At 34.8% G+C, this 21,775-nt stretch overlaps 1 protein-coding gene across 1 annotated transcript in view; it reads right to left on the bottom strand.

Annotated features, from left to right (window-relative positions):
- Window positions 1-5,580: 5,580 nt before the first annotated feature.
- The window catches only part of btv (dynein cytoplasmic heavy chain beethoven), a 344,345-nt gene continuing 328,150 nt past the window's right edge, over window positions 5,581-21,775 (bottom strand). The window contains exons 64-66 of the mRNA XM_072524490.1: window positions 15,762-15,958; window positions 13,537-13,723; window positions 5,581-5,790 (exon numbers count right to left, since the gene is read on the bottom strand). Of these exons, the coding sequence (XP_072380591.1) occupies window positions 5,638-5,790; window positions 13,537-13,723; window positions 15,762-15,958 (537 nt within the window). The 3' untranslated portion in view covers window positions 5,581-5,637. The remainder of the gene's footprint in view (window positions 5,791-13,536; window positions 13,724-15,761; window positions 15,959-21,775) is intronic.

Here is a 21,775-nt window from a genome sequence, read left to right as displayed (position 1 = left end):
ACATCTAGTTCCTTTTCCCTATCCCTCCGTGGCAGTAGCGATTATCGGTACCAGCTCAAGGCGCAGAGGAAATCGTCCTGGATCAACTTGAAACTAGACTACCGCAAGTATGACTGCGGAGCAGTAAAATGGTTGCGGTAATACAATGGGGAAGGCAACAGAAAATCACCCATTATAATTCCCTAGTTCATTTATAAGAGCACTGACATATGATAAAAAAAAGTATATTGATTACGGTCCTCGTACACCAAGATCTGGCAGAAGAAAACCAGCAGACAGGGCTTCCCAGGCCGTTATCCAGCAAAATCTCTGTGACCATAGAAAATAAAATATAAATAGGCACATGAAATGTGAGAAGTCTCTACGAGTCTGGTAAAATACAAAACATGATACGTAAAATGTTAAGGGTAAATTACCAGTTCTTGGGGTAAGCGAGATGTGCTAGCCGGGAACTAGAAGCCTTTAGTTGTAATAAATCTGTAAGTTACATTGTGGACAGAGTCATATTCGGATATTAATCTAGTCAATGTCAGTTTCAGATATTAATCTTAGTCAGTTCTTATTAATCAAGTTCTTAAACTTAGTTCTTATTAATCAAGTTTATGCACCCACAGCGAACAGTAGAAAAGGTAATATACAGAAATTTTATGATGATATAAAAATGATAATAAGTCATCTGCAAAATAAATTATTATTATAATAATGGGAGACTTTAATGTCAAAGTAGGAAAACGTAGACAAGAAAACATTATAGGCAATTTTAGACTTGGCCAATGTAATGACAGAGATCTTCTTCTTGTAGAATTTTGCGTAAAGAAACAATTTATTTGTGACATATACTTTCTTAAGGGCCATTCCTCACAAATAGGGCATACTATGGACTCCAATGCTGACCGAGTCACAAATGAGGAGGTCCTCAGAAGAATGAATAAGAATTCGGAAGTACTGATCACCATCAAATCTCGAAAGTTACAGTTCTTCGGACATATTATGCGAAATGAATCCAGATATGCTCTCCTACAAGCCATCCTGCAAGAAAAAATATTTGGAAAACGAGGTCCAGGAAGAAGAAGAACATCTTGGTTAAAAAACCTCAGAATCTGGTTTAATACAACATCTGTGCAGCTTTTCCGCGCTGCTGCAGATAAGATAAATATTGCTATGATGATCGCTAACATTCGTAACGGATAGGCACATCAAGAAGAAGAATGGACTCCAAAAACAATACCACCTAAAAGCTATCCAAAGAAAAACTGAAATTAATTTATACAAAACACTGCTAAGGCCGATTCTCATTAATGGGGCGGTTCTCACTTCTGTGAGTATTAGAGCATAAAATACTTCGCAAAATATTTGGAGCTATAAACTATTAAGGGCAATTGCGCAAAAGATATAATTTCGAATAAAATGAAAATAAGAAATCTGAATTTGTTTCGAAACTATCTTACCGATATAATTTTAAATTATACCAACTCTTTTATGAACCAGATAACGTAACGTTCATTAAAACACAGCGACTTAGATAAGCTGGAGACATGATTCGAATACCTGACAATGTGATGTCTAGGAACACCTACAGGAAGAAGAAACAGAGGCCAACCTCGAACGAGGTGGTTAGATGGAGTTGAGAGCAACTTAGGGATACTAGAGATTAAGGGTGGCAAGAAACTGAACTGAATGGAGACGAATCGTAGAGTAGGTCAGGATCTACAAAGGATTGGCGAGCCAAAGATGATGATGATGATATACTTTCTTCAAACTACCCAAGCGTCGTTTATACACTTAAAAACCACCAGCAAATATTAAACAGAAGTTCATAAGAAATCAGATCAAATATATAACAATTACCTACTAAAAGATACCAAAATTCAATCACGATAACTAAAACACTAGCTGGAGCAGATGCCCATTCAGATCATAACTAAATAATCACAGTGAAATAATCAAATTACTCGACGATAAAAGCAAACATTCTCTCCTAAATCTCCTCAACAAAATATACGAAACAGCGCATATACCAAAAGAGTGGCTACTGTTAACATTTGTAATGATGCCGAAATAAATAAACACTAAACAATGTAGCGATCATAGCACTACCAGTCTAATAAGCCGTGCACTGAAAATTTTCTTAAGAATACTGGACTCGAAAATTTACAACCTAATAGAAGTACAACTAAGCGAAACACAGTTTGGTTTCAAAAACAACCTTGAAACCAGAGAAGCATTATTCAGTTTGCAAGTCATGGTTCAAAGATGTAGGGATATAGAACAACCAGTATGTATGTGTTTTATTAACTACGAAAAGACCTTTATCCGGATTACAACCGAAAAACTGATAGGTGTTTTAAAACAGGTGAGAACTGATGACTAAGAAGTTTGTATTATCAAAAATTTGTATTGGCATCCATGTACAAACATACGAATTAATATCAACATTATCAGATAGGCAGACAACTCGCTACTGATTGCTTCCAATAAAAAAGAGTTACAACGACTTATAAACATGGTGACCGAAAGATGTGTTAAATAATATGGGCTAAAGCTTAATACTTATAAGATAAAACATGGTTGTCAGCAAAACAGGGTTACAACCAATTAACATTATAGCGTATGAAATAGAGTTAGAAAGAGTACACAGTATCACCTATTTGGGCACCAATGTTAACGATAACTTGGATATAAGCAAAGAATTAAGATATTGCATTAAACCTTAAAATCAGATTCATACGCTGCTACATATTCTCCACATTGTCGTAAGGCATGGAGAGCTACAGTCTTACAGCAACACTAATCAAAAAATTTGAGGATTTGAGATGTGGATTTACCAAAAAATATTGCGGATAAGTTGGGTTGATTGAATTACAAATAAAATAGTTTTACACCGAATGAAAAACAGCACTGAAATATCAAAAAGAATAAATATTTGAAAGTTACAATATTTCGGCCATGTAATGAGACATTCCGAAACTTATAACCTTTTACATTTCATAACACAGGGCAGGATTACCGAAAGAAGAGGCCAGATCGAAAAAAATATCCTGGCTCCGAAATATCCAGTGGTATCAAGAGACATCCGCTAATCTATTTTCGTAAACAAAGCTATTATTGTCAATATAATCGCCAACGTCCAATAATCGGACAAAGTTCTACAAAAAGAAGAAAAAAAAAAGTAAGTGAGAAAACGGGAAAAATTTTAACTGTATACAGTCCAGAGAAAATAGAGGCAAAAGTTCTGGGAGAACAAAGTACAATAAAAAGAGCTCTAAATCACAGTACTAGAAAAGACAAACATACTTTAGTCAGGGGCAGATTCCAAGAACTAAGGTAAGTAACTAAGGTAAAATAAGAAATTGAAGAAGGAGTCGGAAGAACACGAAACCAAAAGACAAAAACACGGTATATCAACTAAACCGACAAGTCAGAGAAGAGCTACAGAAACATGTAAGCGAAACTGTAAGTTAAATCAAATAGCAAAAAGAAGTAAACCTGAAAAATATTTAAAAAATCCAAAAAAATCCACAAATACAATAAAAAGCCAGTATACACTGCATGGAGAAAATAGCCTTGTATAGTTTGTACCGTAAGTCTACAAGTGATCCTAGAAGCCTATATTGAATTGGGCTCTAAATTACACCGAAGTGTTACTCCCAAAGATTATATAACATAGGGCTTCAAAGACAAGCCTTACACAAGACAGCCTTGTATAAAAGAATTATGGATATAGAGGCACTATAATGAAACTGATATCTTTTTACCACGTCAACCAGTCGTTTAGAGTAAGGATAGAATAGGTCCAGTCCGAAGTGGACACAGGAAATCTGTCACCACTGCTAAGGTACATTCGCTTAACTCGGGAATATTTTGACAGATTCATAGCTGGAAACCTACATCACAAAAGTTCCTAGCTCGCAGTATTAACAGCTTAAATAAACTTTTATTACAGACTTCTTTCATTAAAAAAAGAAAAATTATAAAAAAAGTGTATACTAAACCCATAACATTTTGGGTAGTATATATTAAAAAAATATATTTTAGTTGTTATAATTTAACATAACTATTTATTATATGGTGCAAATAAATAAACGTTGATTGTCGGTAATTCGTAAAGTTCCATTTTATTTACTATTTAGTTTTTTTACTATTAATATTGGCTATGAGTACGTGTGTTTGGTTGTATAGTAATTTCCAGCTACTTCTAGTCTGTCAAAAAGTAACTAACTTCGCAAAAAAATAATTGCTAAATTCACTATAGTTGGGCCGCCGAATAGAATTATCACGTGAACGCCATGCGCTGGTTACGAGTTGCAGTTCCCAACGTCACAAGTTCGATTTACACTAGGTCAAGAAGATAAATATTTTACAATTATTATCGCAGTGAATGCGGTAAAACCCATAACCCATACATAATATACATATTGAAAACTTATATAATAGAATAGAAAAAGAGGCTGTGACACCTTTATTACCAGTATCTGTCGTTCGCGAATCATATTGTGAATTCAGGAATGATATTGAGGAAATATCTTAAACTAATATCGTTATGGATATTTATATGTATTAAAACGGTTCTTTTTAGAATCACGACATTTTCTTGAAATGTATGATATAATTGATACCAGCCACATTAGTATCTACTGTAATCATTGATTTTAATCAATCAGATTCTGAATTGGATTGTGGATTGTTTGAAATATAATATTCATTTTTGTTCATAAAAAAGAAGGTACACTTATATTCGGTATCTTGTTTTTTAACTTAACTTCATTAACACTAATTCATCTGGATACCGGAACTGGTAGATTAACTCAAAAATCAACTGCTTGATTCACAATATTTACAAAATTAAACTATTGGCTGCCACAGAAACATATCCAAATATGACTGATTTTAATCTATTTTATTTCACAGGACTGTTTGCTTTGATGCCTTGCAACTGCCAGTAAATTTTTTTATCTCTCAGTCAACTCTTAAAAGATTCTAGGAGGAAGCGTTATTTTAAATAAATAAACATTCCAATTCCATAGTGTTTGTAATAAATAATAATAAATCCATAAAAAAATCTTAGCTAATTAAGCACTTTCCTTGGAATGTATAGAATAGGAATTATGAAAAACTGCCGTTCCAATATAATGTGCAATAAATTTTTTATACAGAACGGGACCTCTAATATGTAAATTAAATAAAAATTTGAATTTTTAAAGTTTTTACTCCACATTTAAAAAAATAACCTTTTCACATTTAGCCGATTACAATCCTGCAACTGTCAGATTTAACTAAAATGTCATGCAATAATTCTCGACATTTTTAAAATCTTATATGACGTCAGAATTAGTGACGCACTGAAAGAAGGGTTTGGGACAGACAGTATATAACATATTTATACAGCTGGCGTTTCAGAACAGAACAGGAACACTGCTTTACCTTTACGCAGATGACACGTCAATACCGGCCGAACATAGAGACCCAAATATTTGAATCAACAAACACTACACTCAAAAATATAGTCAATATTTTTAAGCAGCAAATAATTTAACACATCATTTCTTTGTATATTTATTTATAATTTTAACATGCTGCATGTGTAATAACTAGAAGAAAATATTATATAAGTGTTTTAGTTTTGTAACAAAAGTTGATTTAATATTCTAAATAAAATGCTATTCCAGATAGCAACCATTTATCTTTCTCATTCTTTTCGCATGGTATTTGTAGAGAGATAATTTTCATCTCCCTACTTGCTGATGAGTACAAAGGCACATCGATACTGTTTTCTTCCTGCAAAACTTGTCCCTAAAAATATTTTTATATTTTAGTTGATTATTAATTTACTTACAACAATACTATAATCCTAACTCTATACATATATACATATATACAGGGATGAGTGCCTTAAGAACCGGCAAAATAACGCAAAAGATAGAAAACATAATACGTTGTGAAATAAAAAGACATGAAAGTAGTAGAGGTGAGAAATTACCGATATAAACCTATAATTTACTTTACATTACATTAGAATTATCGAAAATTTCCCACCTTTAGACGTTAGCTTATGAGCTGGTTGACTTCAGTCATAGTAATGCGTATCATGTAATGTAAGTAAAAAACAGTTTAAGTAGGAGTATTTTTTTTTCCAAAATTAAAGTATTGATCAATAATAAACTATGATTTTGAGACGTCGCATACACTCTTCTCAATACAGAATTATCATAGCTTGTAATTCTGTATTCGTCAACACAGAATTAATGATCAAATTACTACTAATTAAACTGTTTATTGACATTTGCTTTATTGCCTTCAATTAGTTTTTACTTTATGCGAAATTTAAAAAATGTTAATGTTCGACGTCATACTTGTAATATTATGACTGAAGTCAACTAGCTCATAAGCTAACGTCTAAAGGTGGGAAACTATCGATTTTTTTTATAGCCCTTTTTCTATCCGAATTGTCGAATAAAGGCCTCTCCCATTTCTCGCCATTCATCCCTGTTGTGTACTAGGCGTTTCCACATTGGTCCTGCGACTCTTTTGATATCGTCGCTCCAGCGCATTTGAGGTCTTCCTCTTGGACTCTTCGCATCGTACGGTCGCCAGTTTCCGACTTCTTTGTTCCATCTACCATCTTCGAGACGTTCGTTGTGTCCAGCCCATTTCCATTTTAATTTAGCTGCTTGTTTCGCGGCGTCCTTTATTTTTGTTTTGTTCCGGATTGCTTCGTTCGTTTGCCGATCTATTAGTGAGATACCAAGCATCTGTGGTTCCATGGCTCGCTGAGTTTTTCGAATCTTGTCCATGTTCTTTTTTGTGAATGTCCAGGTTTGAGCTCCGTAAGTGAGAACGGGAAGGATACAAGAATCGAACACTTTGGTTCGAAGGTTTTGGGGTATCTTTTTGTCTTTCAGTATGTATGAGAGTTTTCCAAATGCGGCCCATCCCATTCTTACTCGTCTGCTTATTTCGGTAGTTTGGTTTTCTTTGTTTACCTTGATATTCTGACCCAGATATATGTATTCTTCTACATATTCCACTTTTGTTCCTTGGATGGTTATCGTCGGTTTATCATCTTTATTCGACATTAGCTTAGTTTTACTCAGATTCATTTTCAGTCCTTTTTTTACGGATTCCGTATGAAGCACATCGATCATCGTCTTCAGTTCTTTCCAGCTGTTGGCTATTAGTACTACGTCATCTGCATATTTTAGATGGTTAAATACTTTCCGTTTATGGATAGTCCCTTCGTTTCCCAATTAAGTGATTTAAAGATGTCTTCAAGTACGGCAGTAAATAGTTTTGGAGATATGGTGTCTCCCTGTCTTACTCCTCGGTTGATTTTTATTGGCCTCGTTTCCATTCTGTTGAATGAAAACGGGAAACTATCGATAGTCCTAATATAATGTAATGTAAATTAGAGGTTTTTATCGATAGTTTCCCACCTCTACTACTTTCATCTCTTTTTATTTCACAACGTATTATGTTTTTTATCTTTTGCGTTATTTTGCCGATTCTTAAGGCACTCATCACTGTATATATATATATATATATATATATAGCAACACCCTAAAATTTCTATACAAAAGGCTATGATGACAAGTCACACCATTTGTCCAGTAAGGTAATGACCACCACCACCTAGAAAAGAAGTCTAAACTAAAAACATTTGACAATTCAATCATATTTTTTCTTGAAACGTTACGCAAAATTGCTAAAACTATAGGTTACTGTAATTGTAAGGTAAGATCAATGACGTATAATACATATTTATTATGTGTCAGTGGGATAAACATTCACTTACTAATAAAAATACGTTGACATTTAATAAACGTCAACGGTGTATCAAAATAAAATAAAATTAAATAAAGGTAAATAGAATTAATTAAAATTAAACAAAGTTAAACACAATTAGGTAAAACTAATGAGCATAATTCTGCTCATTTTTTGAGCGTTTTGTTGTAGGGGTAGAACAGCTTGTCGAATCATGACGTATGATACATCATTGGAAAGCAGAGGGGGTAGCGAATATGTTAGAGAGATACAAAATACACATTGAGCTATTTCTAAGAGGGCATTACATCATATCTCCTTTATTATTGGTCTGATTGGAGCGTATAATACGTTAAATGAAAGGGAAGAATATCACGAATATACAAAAATAGAAAAAATAAACAAGGCGACTACTAAAAGAGCACTACACAGCGTCTTCATTATTAATGGACGTATAGTTATATACGAGATGTCATAGAGCACTATGGATAAAACTATTTCAACTAAAAGACAAATTTTGATTTATTGACTTAAAGAAAACCTCTGGCTAAACACAAAATAAACAGCTGAACGAATCCTTACATGCGACATAGCAACTGAAGGGGGAGAAAAAACAAATATATTAAGTAATAAAAAACAAACAAGGCGACTACCAAAAGGGTACTACACAGTGTGTTCATTAATATTGAACATATAGAGCCATATGAGATATCATATAGATAAAAATAGATTTACTATAAGACAAATTTGGATTTATTTACTTAAAGAAGGCCTTTAGCTGTAATTACAAAATAAATAACTGATCGAATTGTAGCGTGACGTAACGCGACGCGACGCCTTTACGTGTAGTAAAGACTGGCACTTGTTCTCAAAGGTCGAAGTGTGCCTTTGTGGCTACCAAAGGTCGAAATTGTTGGATTAGCTTGGTCAGTTGCAAGTCGAGACAACGAGACTTTGACCTTTGACCATATTAATGGCGCATACGTAAAATAAATAATTAGGGTAGGGGAAGCTGTATTGGCAGATAAATTTAACGATTTCGTAAGGACGCTTTTAGACTAGTGACACAGCTTTGATAGTTCAGTTCGTTGTTATTAAGTATCCAGTTAAATATCCATTTTGTTAAAAAGTGACTATCTGGCTCTTTTGAACGTCAACGACAATAAAGCTTTTTGTCCGGCGGATATGGCAAAAGATTACGAAGAAAATGGTATCATTTACTTTTAAATATGAAAGTGACTTTTTTATTCTAGTATGTGCTCCTAATGTAAAATGATATTCCATTTGCCAATGTCCTTAAGTAGCAGACTACGGAAGTACTGCATGCGAACACCTCCATACATTATTTCAGTTTACAGATGGATCTACAATGTTAGCTTACAGGAAGAAAACACAAAGTGAAGGGAAAATACTACATTTCAAAACTACATTTAGAAAAATTATTTGTTTTGGATTATTGTGTTGGTGTTTTGCGATACATTGCCTGTGCTGATCGCCAAAAACCCCTTCGCCGAGATGAAGATGGAATATTAGGTAAACCTCACTCCCATTACTAGAGAAGAGTATTTAAATCAGAATGGTTACATTCGAGAGGAAAATTCTGTACAAGTATACGCAATGAAATTTTTACCCTAGCGGGCAAAGGCGTTAGCAATTTGAATAAATATACATTAGAGCATGAACTATACGTAAAATCAACCTGCAGGTGTGAGAGAACTGAGGAAGATATTAAAAAAAAAGATGAAACAAATGAAAAGAGAAAAAATTTTACAAAATTGAACGTGGGATAGCGATACGAAAATCATACAAAGAGAAAATGTTTCAGAAACGTAAAATAATTAATGAGCTAATGAATTTAGGTTTAAAAAAAAAGCAGAACTGCAAAGAGAAAATATTTTAAAACTTTTAGAACTATTATATTTTTTTAACAAATAATACGTAACAGGTATTTTATTTAATAACACAAAAACAAAAACACTTTTTAAATGCGTTAATCCTTAAAAATTTATTTAGAATAGTTTAGTTCAAGCTGGACTGTATCATGTATAACCAAGAATAGCCTAATTTAATTTGTATTAAATTTTCGTCCAAGGTTAACTTAAATGTCCACCACAGAACTCCACTGTCCAAGGTAAACTTTCCGTTTTCCATGCTTTTTATATGTATGTCCAGGATTCTATGCTAAAATCAGATCAATAGCAACGAATATACGATATCGATACCTTTTTGCCATAACATCGTAAGTGACAAAATTAGGGAAAACAGTTTTATTGAAGAATCGTATCTATCAAGCCGCCAGGCACCTCCCAGCAAAATTATCGTAAGGTATAATAGCATAGTCTTGGAGAAAAAACCGAATTTGCTGTAACGTAAGTCACATAAAAATGTGAATAAATCTATTTTGTAGTTGTGAAAACATCGCATGGTCACCAAAACATCGTAAGGTGCAAGTCACGTGGTACAAAAATTGCTACTTACGATGCAGCGAAGTGCGTTACGATCTATTAGTGCACTGTCTATAGCCGCAGAATCAGAACGTAAGTACCACAAAATAATTTTTTCGGTAATTATTTATGGTTTTTACTTTTGCTTTAGGCATAAAAGATAATAAAACGTCGAAAACGAGAGGCTGGAAGAAGCAGAAGACAATGTTCGTACAAGTATATAATTAGGTGGAATGATGTGGAACACGAGGTGTGCCAACAATTTTTATTGAAAACCTCGGATATTTCACAAATGATTTTGAGATATACGAAAGAAAACTCTACGTCAGCCTCATTTTCCAAAATAGATCCGAGAGGTAAGCATGTTCCACATAACAAGACTGGGAAAGAGCAGAAGCAGAATGTTTTAGATTTTATCACGTTGCTACCCGCTGTTCCACCTCATTATTGCAGAAATAAAACATCGAGAAGACACTTACCCACTGAATTTCGTAATGTATCATTCTTATACAAACTTTTTAAGAAGAAACAGTTAGAAAATGGCATAACTAAGAACGATATCAACGAAGTGCAAAGTATGTGAAATGAGAAAAGACAAAGATTTTGAGGAAACAGAAGAAACAAAGCAATTGTATGAAAAACATTTGGAAAACAAAGAAAAATGCAAAGACTCATTTCTAGCTGATCAAAAAAAACTATCTTAGATTCAAAATTTTTATGTGCTAATTTCGACGTACAGAAGGTGTTAAACACACCACATGGAGACAATTTGCTCTTGTACTACACCAGAAAGTATGCTTATTACAATCTTATAGTTTACGAAAGTGGAACCCAAAATAGGTTTTGTTATTTGTGAGGAGAATGTGACGGAGGACGTGGCAGTAACGAAATATCTACCATAATCTACAAATATTTGCAAGAAGTTGCATCTAATGATCCCGACTTTTCTTAGGGATTCTGTTAATATAACATCAATCAGTGTGCGATACTTACTACCAGGCCATACTTATATGCCTGTCGACTCAGTTCCGCAACAATTGAGCGGTTTATCAAAAAACGCGTAGTATGGGCTCCATCAGAATGGTGTACATTGATATCCAACTCTCGTACCAAACCTAAACCATTTATCTGATGATGTACTTAAACCGAGTAAATTCAAATGTAAGAACGGAAAACCTATAAAAATCAGTGAAATTAAAAATGTAAAATTTAAGAAAGGTAACCCAGATATTATTATAGAGGTTGAATATTTAAATAATGGTCAGAACTGCATCAATTTCACGATGGAATTAAAAGGAAAAAAAAGCAAAATGGCTTTAGCCTCAAAAATTGTCTATTCCGTTGCAAAGAAAAAAGACTTAATTGATCTCTGCGACTACAATATAATTCCTCTCAGGTTCAAAAGAATAAAGAATATAGGCTAATGAAAACGTCAGCTACGCCAGATAAGCTAGCAGAATCCGATGAGGAATACGAAAGCGATGAAGGGCCCCAAGATTAGATTTCTGCTGACTAGCTATGATTCACATTTATTATATCACATGCAATAACATTAGATATTATGACTATTTGTAAGTTTATGAGTAAAGCGATTTGTTGTTCAGTTAAATGCCTATTGTACTTTTTACTTTTCACAAATAAATTACCTTAAATAAATGATTTTGGTATTTTTTTATATATATTTATGTTACTTTATGAGGCTGTGTCTAAACATACTTTTATCGTAAGTACGATAACAATCATAATGTGAAATTATTTCTAAATTTACCAAAATTATCGTAAGTGTTGGACTTATATAAAACTACAGTAGCAAAATTATTTTTAATGCTTCCAAACTAACGTAAGTCCAACTACAAAAAAACTGAAACTATTTTAAATAAAAATCATTACTTTACTTCAAACACTCATCATAATACGTCCGGATGCCAATTTTCACTTCAATTGGACATTTCTAAACACGTTTATTGAAAAAACTGCCGTACTGTAAAATTTACTAAACGAGACTTACGATGTTATGGCAAAAAGGTATCGATATATAGGTATGGTAATGGTAATGTCTATGTGTATTTGCTCTTGTCTTACCGTATTCGTTACCCCCTCCCCGTTCCAACGAGTCCTTTTACGCCACGACTGGACCAAAAACAACGGAGATATGACGTAATGCCCTTTTGGCAATGCTGCTATTTTTGTTTTTTTTTTTCTCAAAGTACTAGTTACCCCCTTACCTTCTCAACGAGCCCTGATACACCACGATCGGGAAAATAGAAACGAAGATATAACGTAATGACCATTTAGCATTGTTTTTGCAGATGTTTTTTTTGTTATCGTATTCTTAGACCCCCCCCCTTTCCAACGAGCCCTCACACGTCACGATATGACAAGCCATTGCGCCTCCACCACAAAATGACCAGAATGGACCTTATCGTTTTCTTGTGGGATTTAACATGAGGAAATAGCCAGAAACCGTGCTGCCTTTTTACTGACTACTTACATATAATAATGCAAAAGGGAGTGTCGACGTTGTAGATAAGATGTACGCTAGTTACAACTACTCCTGGAATAGCACAAGATGGTCCATGGTGATATTATACACATTATTAAATGTTGCAGAAATCAATACCTAGATGATATATAAAGTAAACAACAAAGACCCAAATATACATTAAGACATTAATTTATAGACATTAATTTGTTAAGAGATTTAGCAAACGCATTGGTTTATCCACATTTAAAAATGAAAGCATCTCTTAGCAATCCTCCGAGGACGCTGAAGCTGAGACTTATGGAAGTAACTTTAAGTAATGCACCGAAAAATCAGGAGATGCCATTACCAGCTGGAAGGTGCGTCTACTGCGACAGGAGAAAGAATAGAAAAACTCGTTTTTGCTGCTACAAATGCAATTTATTTATTGGTTTAGAGCATATCACAAGTCAGAACTGTAGGAAACTAAAATAAAAGTATATATCGTTTTGTTTTTTGTAGCTATTTGTTGCGTTTATGTTCATTTAACATTTTTTAACTATCTCTATTTTGTTACGTTTGTTTATTTTTATTTTATAAGGAAAAATTAATACACATGACATTTTTTTTTCAATAACTATTTAAATCATTCTTCTGTTTAGTTTGATAAAGTTAAAATTATTTTTTTTTATAAAACGTTTTAATATATTTATTTATTCTAAATTCCTACAAAATAAAAAAGAAAAATCCTCTATTTCTATTTTTTAGACCCACCTGGTCTATGACGCTGGGGCAGCTAAACTTGTAAGAAACTATCGCCACTACCCGAAGGTTAATATGTATGTAAAATCAACTAAATGATAAAAAATTTACCTTTTTTACCCAACCTAAATAGCAGTTAGGAATAGTTGTAACATTCTCTGTATTTGCTGTACATTGTCTTATGATACCATTTTCAAAAATACCTCCTTCAACCAGCAATTCAGATAGAATTAAACAATCTGGTTTAGGCTTCCAACTGGTACACAATTTAAGTTCATCCAACGGTACATCATTGTTCCTACAAGTTTATAATATATTTAGGCTTTTAGAGGTACTGTAAAATTAACCATAGAATCACACCGTAAACTAGTTTTATAACACATTTCACATGCTGGCGTCATATACGACACACCCGGTTATTGAAATTGTTCACTGCTGGAAAAAATCTTTTAGATGTTGTATATTACTTTATCTTCAAAGGTAACGTTAAAGTATAAAAACAATTTCTAGACTTAACTAATCTAATTTGTTATATGTATTGCATATGTCTTTTATTATGAAATATAAACAGTCCTCACATATGTCACGGCAATGTTCAGCACACATTTTTTTGGTATGTGAACAAATATGACGCCCTTTTTGGTTAAGGCTTAAAGGATAATAGTAACACCTACAATATCCACGCTGCCTACTTTCAGAGGGTGATTCTTCGGAATATCCAAGATAATCTTTAATATTCGCTATTAATTTTCTTGATAATTGCTTATTTTTTTACCTTTTCGTCATAATATATTTCTCCACAAATGAATGAGCCAAAAGTTTCAAGTACTGACTTCAAAAATACTTACTGCTAACATTTTTTTCTATCAATAATAAATGCGTAACTTTTGCAATATTCATTATTCCTTAGAAAGTCCGTAATGCCCATATTTGAGTTTTTATCGCCAGTCTTTTAGAATGACACAATTGATCTAATGTGTCAGTCAACTCCGCTTTTTTTTTAATTGTAAAATAATACAATTTCTGGTTTACCAGTGTGTGTATTTACATCTTCGTAAAAATGCATAGTACCCAATAAAGGAACACATTTATTTTTTCTAGAACAGAAGGAGACGATATTTTCTGACGATTTTTTAGGAGAAATCTTTCTTCTGACTTTATTATTACTAGTTTATTATTTTTTAGATTTTCTCAAAGATCTTTAAAACTCAATCATCTTTTCCTTAATTATATTAAACAAATTAGCTGCGAATTAAAAAAATCATTTCTTCTTTTTATCTAATCCTTTATATGGCAAACCAGCTTACAAAAAGCAGACACGCATAAAAGCATAAGTTTAAACCAACAGATTAATTTTTTCTTCTTCAGTATCTTATCCGGTCCGGATATTGGCGATCATCACGGCTATCATGGTTTTGTTGACTGCTCTGCGGAACAGCTCCGCAGAGGTCAGCCCAAACCATTGTCAGAGGTTTTTTAACCACGAGATACGACGGGGTCCCGGTCCTCTCCTGTCAAATTTGCCTGCCAACTTTGCCCTGCATAACAAGTTAAAAAATTTGATATTTTTCTTCGTTCCACATCACGTGCCCGAGGTACTCAAGCTTATGTTGTTTAACTAAATTAAGCACTTCTTTTTCTTTTCTCATGCGCTGTAGGACCTCAACGTTGGTGACATGGTCCACATACGATATTTTTAGTTTCCTCCAGTAGATTCACATCTCGAAGAATTTAATTGGTTTTTCTGTGGCTTGAGTCAGTGTCCAGGCTTCAACTCCATATAGTAACACTGGAAGAACGTAGCACCTCACTATCCGTATCTTGGTTCCCAAACTAAGATCACTGCACCACAGCAAGGATCTTAACTTGATAAATGTAGACCATACCATTTCAATTCTGGATCTAATCTCTTGAGCGTAGTCCTATTGTAAGTTGACGGTAGTTCCGAGGTAAGTGAATCTGTCGACTTTCTGGATCTCTTCGCTACCTGCCATTAGTGTCCCGGGATCTAAATTTGCACTGCTGACAACCATGTATTTAGTTTTTTTAATATTAAGGTCTAGTCCGTATGTTACGCTCACAGTCCTCAAATTACAGATTAACAGATTAATAATTTATAAAAATATTTTAATATTTATATCATGACAAATCCAGTGTCAACAAAAAATGGGAGTGACGACTAAATTAATAAATAGTATTGAAAAAATTAAATTGTACGGTGAAATTAAGATAATTTAACAAATTAAATATTACTTTTATTCTAAATCTTATAGGTTAAAACAACAATAATTAGAAGGTGAAATCCCTACAATGAGTTTTCAACAATTTTTGCTTACTTTGAAAAATCCTGTTTATATGATGCAATAAAAGCTTCTGGATGAAATAACCCCGCTAGATTTATAGGTTTATCCAATAGTCGGTTAATATTTTCGTCCTTCCATTTTGACAAGGCAATTATCTTAGTCATGCATATTCTCAAGTACTGTGTAGGTTCTTTGGGGCCGTTCCACAAGTCCAACCAAGGTTTTGGGGTCTGTGACATAACAGAACAATGTGTTATAATTTAATTATACATGTTATTTTGTTATAACTAATTTGTTAAATTTATTTCATTGTTTTTTTTCTTTTTTTTTATTTAATTTAACGTGCTTGTGACAGCTTCGTCCATTAGCACGAGGCACCGTGGATACAATTATAAAGGTACAATTACATATTATATACTATAGTTATATACTATTTAATAAGTTTTCTAGCTTCAGGAACTGGATAGCTGTGATGACTTGGCTCTGGTTCGATAATATATCTTTGATGTCGCCTTCCATGCCCAGTTCTTGGCGTCGTTTATTGTAGTGAGGGCAGTCCAAAAGGATGTGTAGAACGCTTAGTGGAGATTGGCAATAGTGACAGATTGGCTTAGGTGCAGAATTCATTAGGTGACCATGTGTACATCTGGTGTGACCAATACGCAATCTTCTAGCAACAACCATCTCATTTCTAGTTATACCAGGGATAACGAACCGCTCAATCGTCTGATCTATTTGGTGTAAAAATGTAGTGGATTGGTTCCAATGATTCTGCCAGTAATTTCGTACGAGTTTCTTTATACTAGTTTTTAGGTCACTGGCAATTTGTATATTACGTGGTGTACAATTGGATACAGCAGCTTCTTTGACAAAGCGATCGGCGTTGTCGTTCCCCATAATCCCGATGTGGGAGGGAATCCATATGATAGTGATATGGATGTCGTGGATGATAAGATTTTGGTAAATATCATGGATTTTTTCTACAAGAGGGTGATTAGTAAATAGATTATTGATGGACTGGATAGAGGCAAGGGAGTCTGTACAGATGGCAATATGTTGATTGGGTGCTGTACAGAGTTTGAAGGCTTGGTAAATAGCATACAGTTCACCAGTGTGAACGCTGCATGTGGCAGGTATTTCACATGAACTAACGACTGTTTCCGTAGTGGTAACCGCACAACCAACCCCCGTTTCGCTCTTTGATGCGTCAGTGTAGAGTACCCGATCGAATTTCTTAAAATTAAGAATTTCTAGTAAGGATTTCCTAATCAAATCCTGGTTGGTTTCTGCCTTACTAAACTTTGTAAGTGGCACATTAAATTTCGGTAAAGTTTTGGTCCAAGGAGAGTTCTGCGGGATCGGGAGAGGGTTAGTTAGGGATAAATTTATATGTGGTATTAAAGTTGGAAGTAAGAGGGCGATAGTGTGTATGCGTGGAGCAGGAGGGTGAGTACTAGTATAGTTGGGTAATGTCAGCAGTGTGTGTACTGGATTAGAAAGGTTGGCTGAAGTAGAGGCAGCGTAAGAAAGGAGGAGATATTGGCGCCTAAGCCAAAGAGGAGGTTCGTTGGCTTCGCGGTAGAGGCTCTCAGCTGGACTGCTACGAAAAGCTCCTAAACAGAGGCGGATAGCAGTATTATGCACAGAGTTAAGGGTTTGTAAAGATGTTTTGGATGCTGACATATATATAAAGCTGCCGTAATCGAGTTTAGAGCGAATGAGAGACCTATATACTTTTAATAGTGTACATTCGTTAGCGCCCCATTGGTAGTGGGAAAGTGTTTTGATAATATTTAAACGTTTTAGGCACTCTGCTCTAGTTTCCTGAATATGTAGTTTCCAAGAAAGTCGGGAGTCGAATATTAGTCTAGAATTTTGCGGTGATCAACGACTGGGAGAGGGTGGTTATTCATTAAGATTTTAGGGGCAGTGCGAGAGTGTTTTTCTGGTAAATTTAATGAGTTGTGATTTTGTAGATGAGAGGGACAGGCCGATGGCAGTCAATCTATTTTGTAATAAGTCCACAGATGTTTGGAGAAGTTTGCAAGTAGTAGTGGTCGCAACACCATGGCAATAAATTACAAGGTCATCAGCATATGAAGTAAATTTGACTGGGGAGGGAAGACTGTGGCATATATGGTTAATTGATAAAATAAACAATGTGGGGCTTAATACAGAACCCTGAGGGACTTCGTCTTGTTGGATGTGTGGTGATGATATACAACCATTTACAGAGACTCTGAAAGATCTAGAGCTAAGAAAGTGCTTGATGAATTAAAAATATTACCATTAAGGCCATATAATAATAGTTTATCGAGAATAACCTGTCTAGGTATTTTATCGAAGGCAGCTTCAATATCAAAAATGCAGGCAACCACTTCTTAACTGTTATTAATAGCTCCGGCGATGTGGGTATGAAGAAGGACGAGGTTATCGCTTGTGGAACGATGTCGGCGAAAACCGGATTGTTCTTTAGGTAAAATTTGGTGTTTGTCGATAAACCATAAAAGACGTCTGTTTATCATCTTTTCCATTAATTTGCACATGGTGCAAGTGAGAGAAATCGGTCTATAGGACTGAGGAAAGATTGGTGTTTGGCCATGTTTTAGGACAGGTATAATTACGGATATGTTCCATTAAGTAGGAAATATTTGAGAAGACCAGATAGAGTTATATATGTCTAACAGGAAAGTGAGGCAGCGGTTGGGTAGGTTTTTAAGAAAAATATAAGGGATATCATCAGGGCCGGCAGAAGTATTTTTGCATGAGGATAAAGCAGATGTAAGTTTAGAAAGTGAGAAAGGAGAATTAATATTGTCGATATCTTGTAAGTGCTGTGAAGTGAGGTTGTAGGAGAGCGGTTCTTGTGTAGAGGATGAAATTATTGGTTTGAGTTTGTTGTGAAATTGTTCCTCAAATGTATTAGCCAGGGTATTGCAAATAATTTGGCTGTTGCTAGAAGAAGTGCTGTTAGAGATTAAATGGGTAATTTTGGTGTTAGTTTTTTGTCCCTGAACTTGTCGGATTTTTTTCCACATTTGGGAGGGATTTGTGTTATCATTCAAAGACGATACATAGTTATGCCAGGATGTTTTCTTGCTCTGTTTGACAACGTATTAGGCTTTGGCTTTCAGCTTTTTATACTTAATTAGATTTTCAGGACTTTTATGTTTGCGGTATTGATTGAGCGCAGTCTTTGATTGTCGAATTGCGAGTTCACATTGAGAGTTCCACCAAGGAACAACTTTATGTCGGGAGCTAATTGTAGTTTTGCCAATATGAGTTAATGCTGCTTTAATTATGGCATCTGAGAATAGTTTTATGGAATCATCGATAATATTAGAGTTAGGTAATTTACATATTAGGGATTCCGATTTTTTGGAGAACTCTGGCCAATTAGCCTTGTTGAAGCGCCAATAACTTCTCACTGAAACTTGGTCATAGGTGTTGTCACGTATAATTATAGGGAAATGGTTGCTGTCGTGAAGGTCGTCCGCTGTTTGCCAGGATAATTTGGGGGCCGATTTGGGATCACATATGCTTAGATCGATGGCAGAAAAAGCACCTGAAGCAATGTTAAAGTGGGTGTGTGATCCCGTATTAAGGATACATGAACTAGTGCAATCAAGAATATTTTCAACAACTTTACCACGTCCGAATGTACGCGAGGAGCCCCACATAGTGTTGTGGGCGTTGAAGTCTCCTACAATTATATAGGGTTGGGGGAGTTGGTATACTAAATCAAGAAGTTCTTCTTCCTTTAGAATGTAGTCAGGAGGGATGTATATAGAGCATATTGTAAGTTTGTTAGGGCAGTAAGTAGTGATGGCGACGGCTTCGAGATTGGTAGTCAGAGGAAGAAGAGTGGAGTAATGGTCTTTAGAAGCAAATATAGATGCACCTCCACTAGCTCTGGAGCAGACAGATCTGATATAATGATACCCTTCAAAATTTTTGAGTGTATGGAGATTAGTTGACGTGAAGTTAGTTTCCTGTAAGCAAATGAAGGTGGGGTGGTGGAGAGATATCAGTAGCTGCAGACGTTCTAAGCGCGGATAATATCCGTCGCAATTCCATTGAATTATAGTGAATATAAAAGTTATAAATTAAGGCAAGTCGGTTTTGTCTAAGGATGGGTCACTGTCATTAGAGCTAACAGATGCAAGACTAACAGTGTCAATGACATCATTTAGATTCATCGTAGCCTTAATTTTTTTTTGTAGGCGAGTTATACGATTTTTAAGTGATCTATCAGAGATATTATGGTATATTTGTTTAAGGTCATCAAGAAGGGCGTTAATGTTCGTAGTAAATTGGTATGCTTCAGCTAAAGGGTCATGACAGTCGAAAGAATTTTCCAAGAAAGCAATTAGTTGTAGCGAGTTAATTGAAAAGGATGATGGGTTTGCTGCTATAAGATTTTCTATGATTAAGCGGGCAGACGGGCTGATAGTGGCTGATGGTTTTGTATCTTTGGTTTTCGATTTTTTTTTAGGGGTTGATTTGGGTGCCCGGAAGGAGGTGTCATCGAGGGAATGTGGATCTATTGGAGTGTGAGTAGTAGGATCTGAAATGGCAATTACAGGGGGAGAATCGAGGCTTGAGTCAGTTGAATGGGCTCTTTTTAGGAGGGCGATAGTAGGAGGTGTAGGTTGAGGTTGATCTAAAGGTAGAGGTGTGATGTTGGATAAATTGTCGGAGGCAGAATTTGGGTCAGAAGTGTGAGAGGTGCCGGAAGGTGCGGTGGGGCTATTGTTGGTGGATTCATTAGGTACTTGGGCGAAACGGGGGTGGGTAGTGGTATCCGGTGGGTTTTGGCAGGTTTCAGCCGTATGTCCGGCTTTTTGGCAAAGAAAACATTCTAGTTTGTCTGATGTAACGAAGATTCGGAAGGAAGTGTTTTCAAAATGTATTAATACGGAGGTTTGTATTTCGAAATTGTCTTTATCTGGTATTACGTAGATAGACCGTCGAAAACTTAATATATGGGAATAATCTTCATCGGGTGAGCCTGTACGAATCTGAGATACAGGTGAGGCTAGTTGCAGACCAAGTTCGTTTTTTAATGCCTGCTCGATAAGTTGATTTGGAATCTATGGACATACATTAGATATTAACAATCTTTTAGTTGGGGAAATGAGTCTGCGGATGTGGACAATTTCATTTTTAACGGAAACGGTGGGATTGTTTTTAAGAAGAATATCGACGTCAGAAATAGAAGCAAGAAAGATGCAAATGCGTTGGTTAGATATGCGGGAAGCGTGGGTAATACGCTTTGGTGTTACGATTTCACCGATCGCCTTAATGTAATCGAAGAGAGCTGTATCCGGAAGAGCATTTAATACTATTGCTTGCTTTCTGCTAGGATATGATGTGGTCACCGGTGTAGGTTTTGTTGTTTTTGATGTGGTAACAGCTGCGTAGCTTGGAGCAGTGGGTTGAAGAAGCATTTTTAAATATTCTGGATGCCAAAATATTTAATAAAAATCAGGCGCAATGCCTGGCCTATTTATTGTGTTTGTATCAATTATAAAGTTTACATACCAAGTTGTTTCACAAAAAACTTTTCACTTTCAATAATTACTTGATAACAAAACACATTAACTGACAAGTTTTTTTTTTATAAGAAATACTATTTGAAGAAGCCGAGGTGTTGACTCGTTGGCTTTTCGAATAGGAATGAATTTCATTGTTTGTTTCTATATAAAAGTCCAAATATCTATTGAGTAGTTTAAATTATTCAAAAAAAAAAAATGTGTTTTTAATCTTTGGAAAATTACTAAACAATAAAAAAAGCAAGTCACAATTCAGTTAAAGTATGCATTTCGTTCTAAAAAATTAAACAGTTGAAAAATACATAATGAAAATATTTCATTAAACGGTTAATACTTTGTATAATATATCTGTAGTTTTTTAACCTTCCGATGGGCGCGGCTGTTCAAATTAATCCAACGTAAATGTTTTATGCCAGTATATGTGCCTCGTAGACAGTCGGGAATTGCCGTCACAAGTAGCTTCCTATCTCTCATTATTTTACAGATCGTGAT

Source organism: Diabrotica undecimpunctata, chromosome 3 (assembly GCF_040954645.1).
Source record: "Diabrotica undecimpunctata isolate CICGRU chromosome 3, icDiaUnde3, whole genome shotgun sequence".
NCBI classification, from domain to species: Eukaryota; Metazoa; Arthropoda; class Insecta; order Coleoptera; family Chrysomelidae; genus Diabrotica; species Diabrotica undecimpunctata.
The sequence above is the reverse complement of the archived record's forward strand: the minus strand, read 5'-3'. Positions and strand labels throughout refer to the sequence as shown.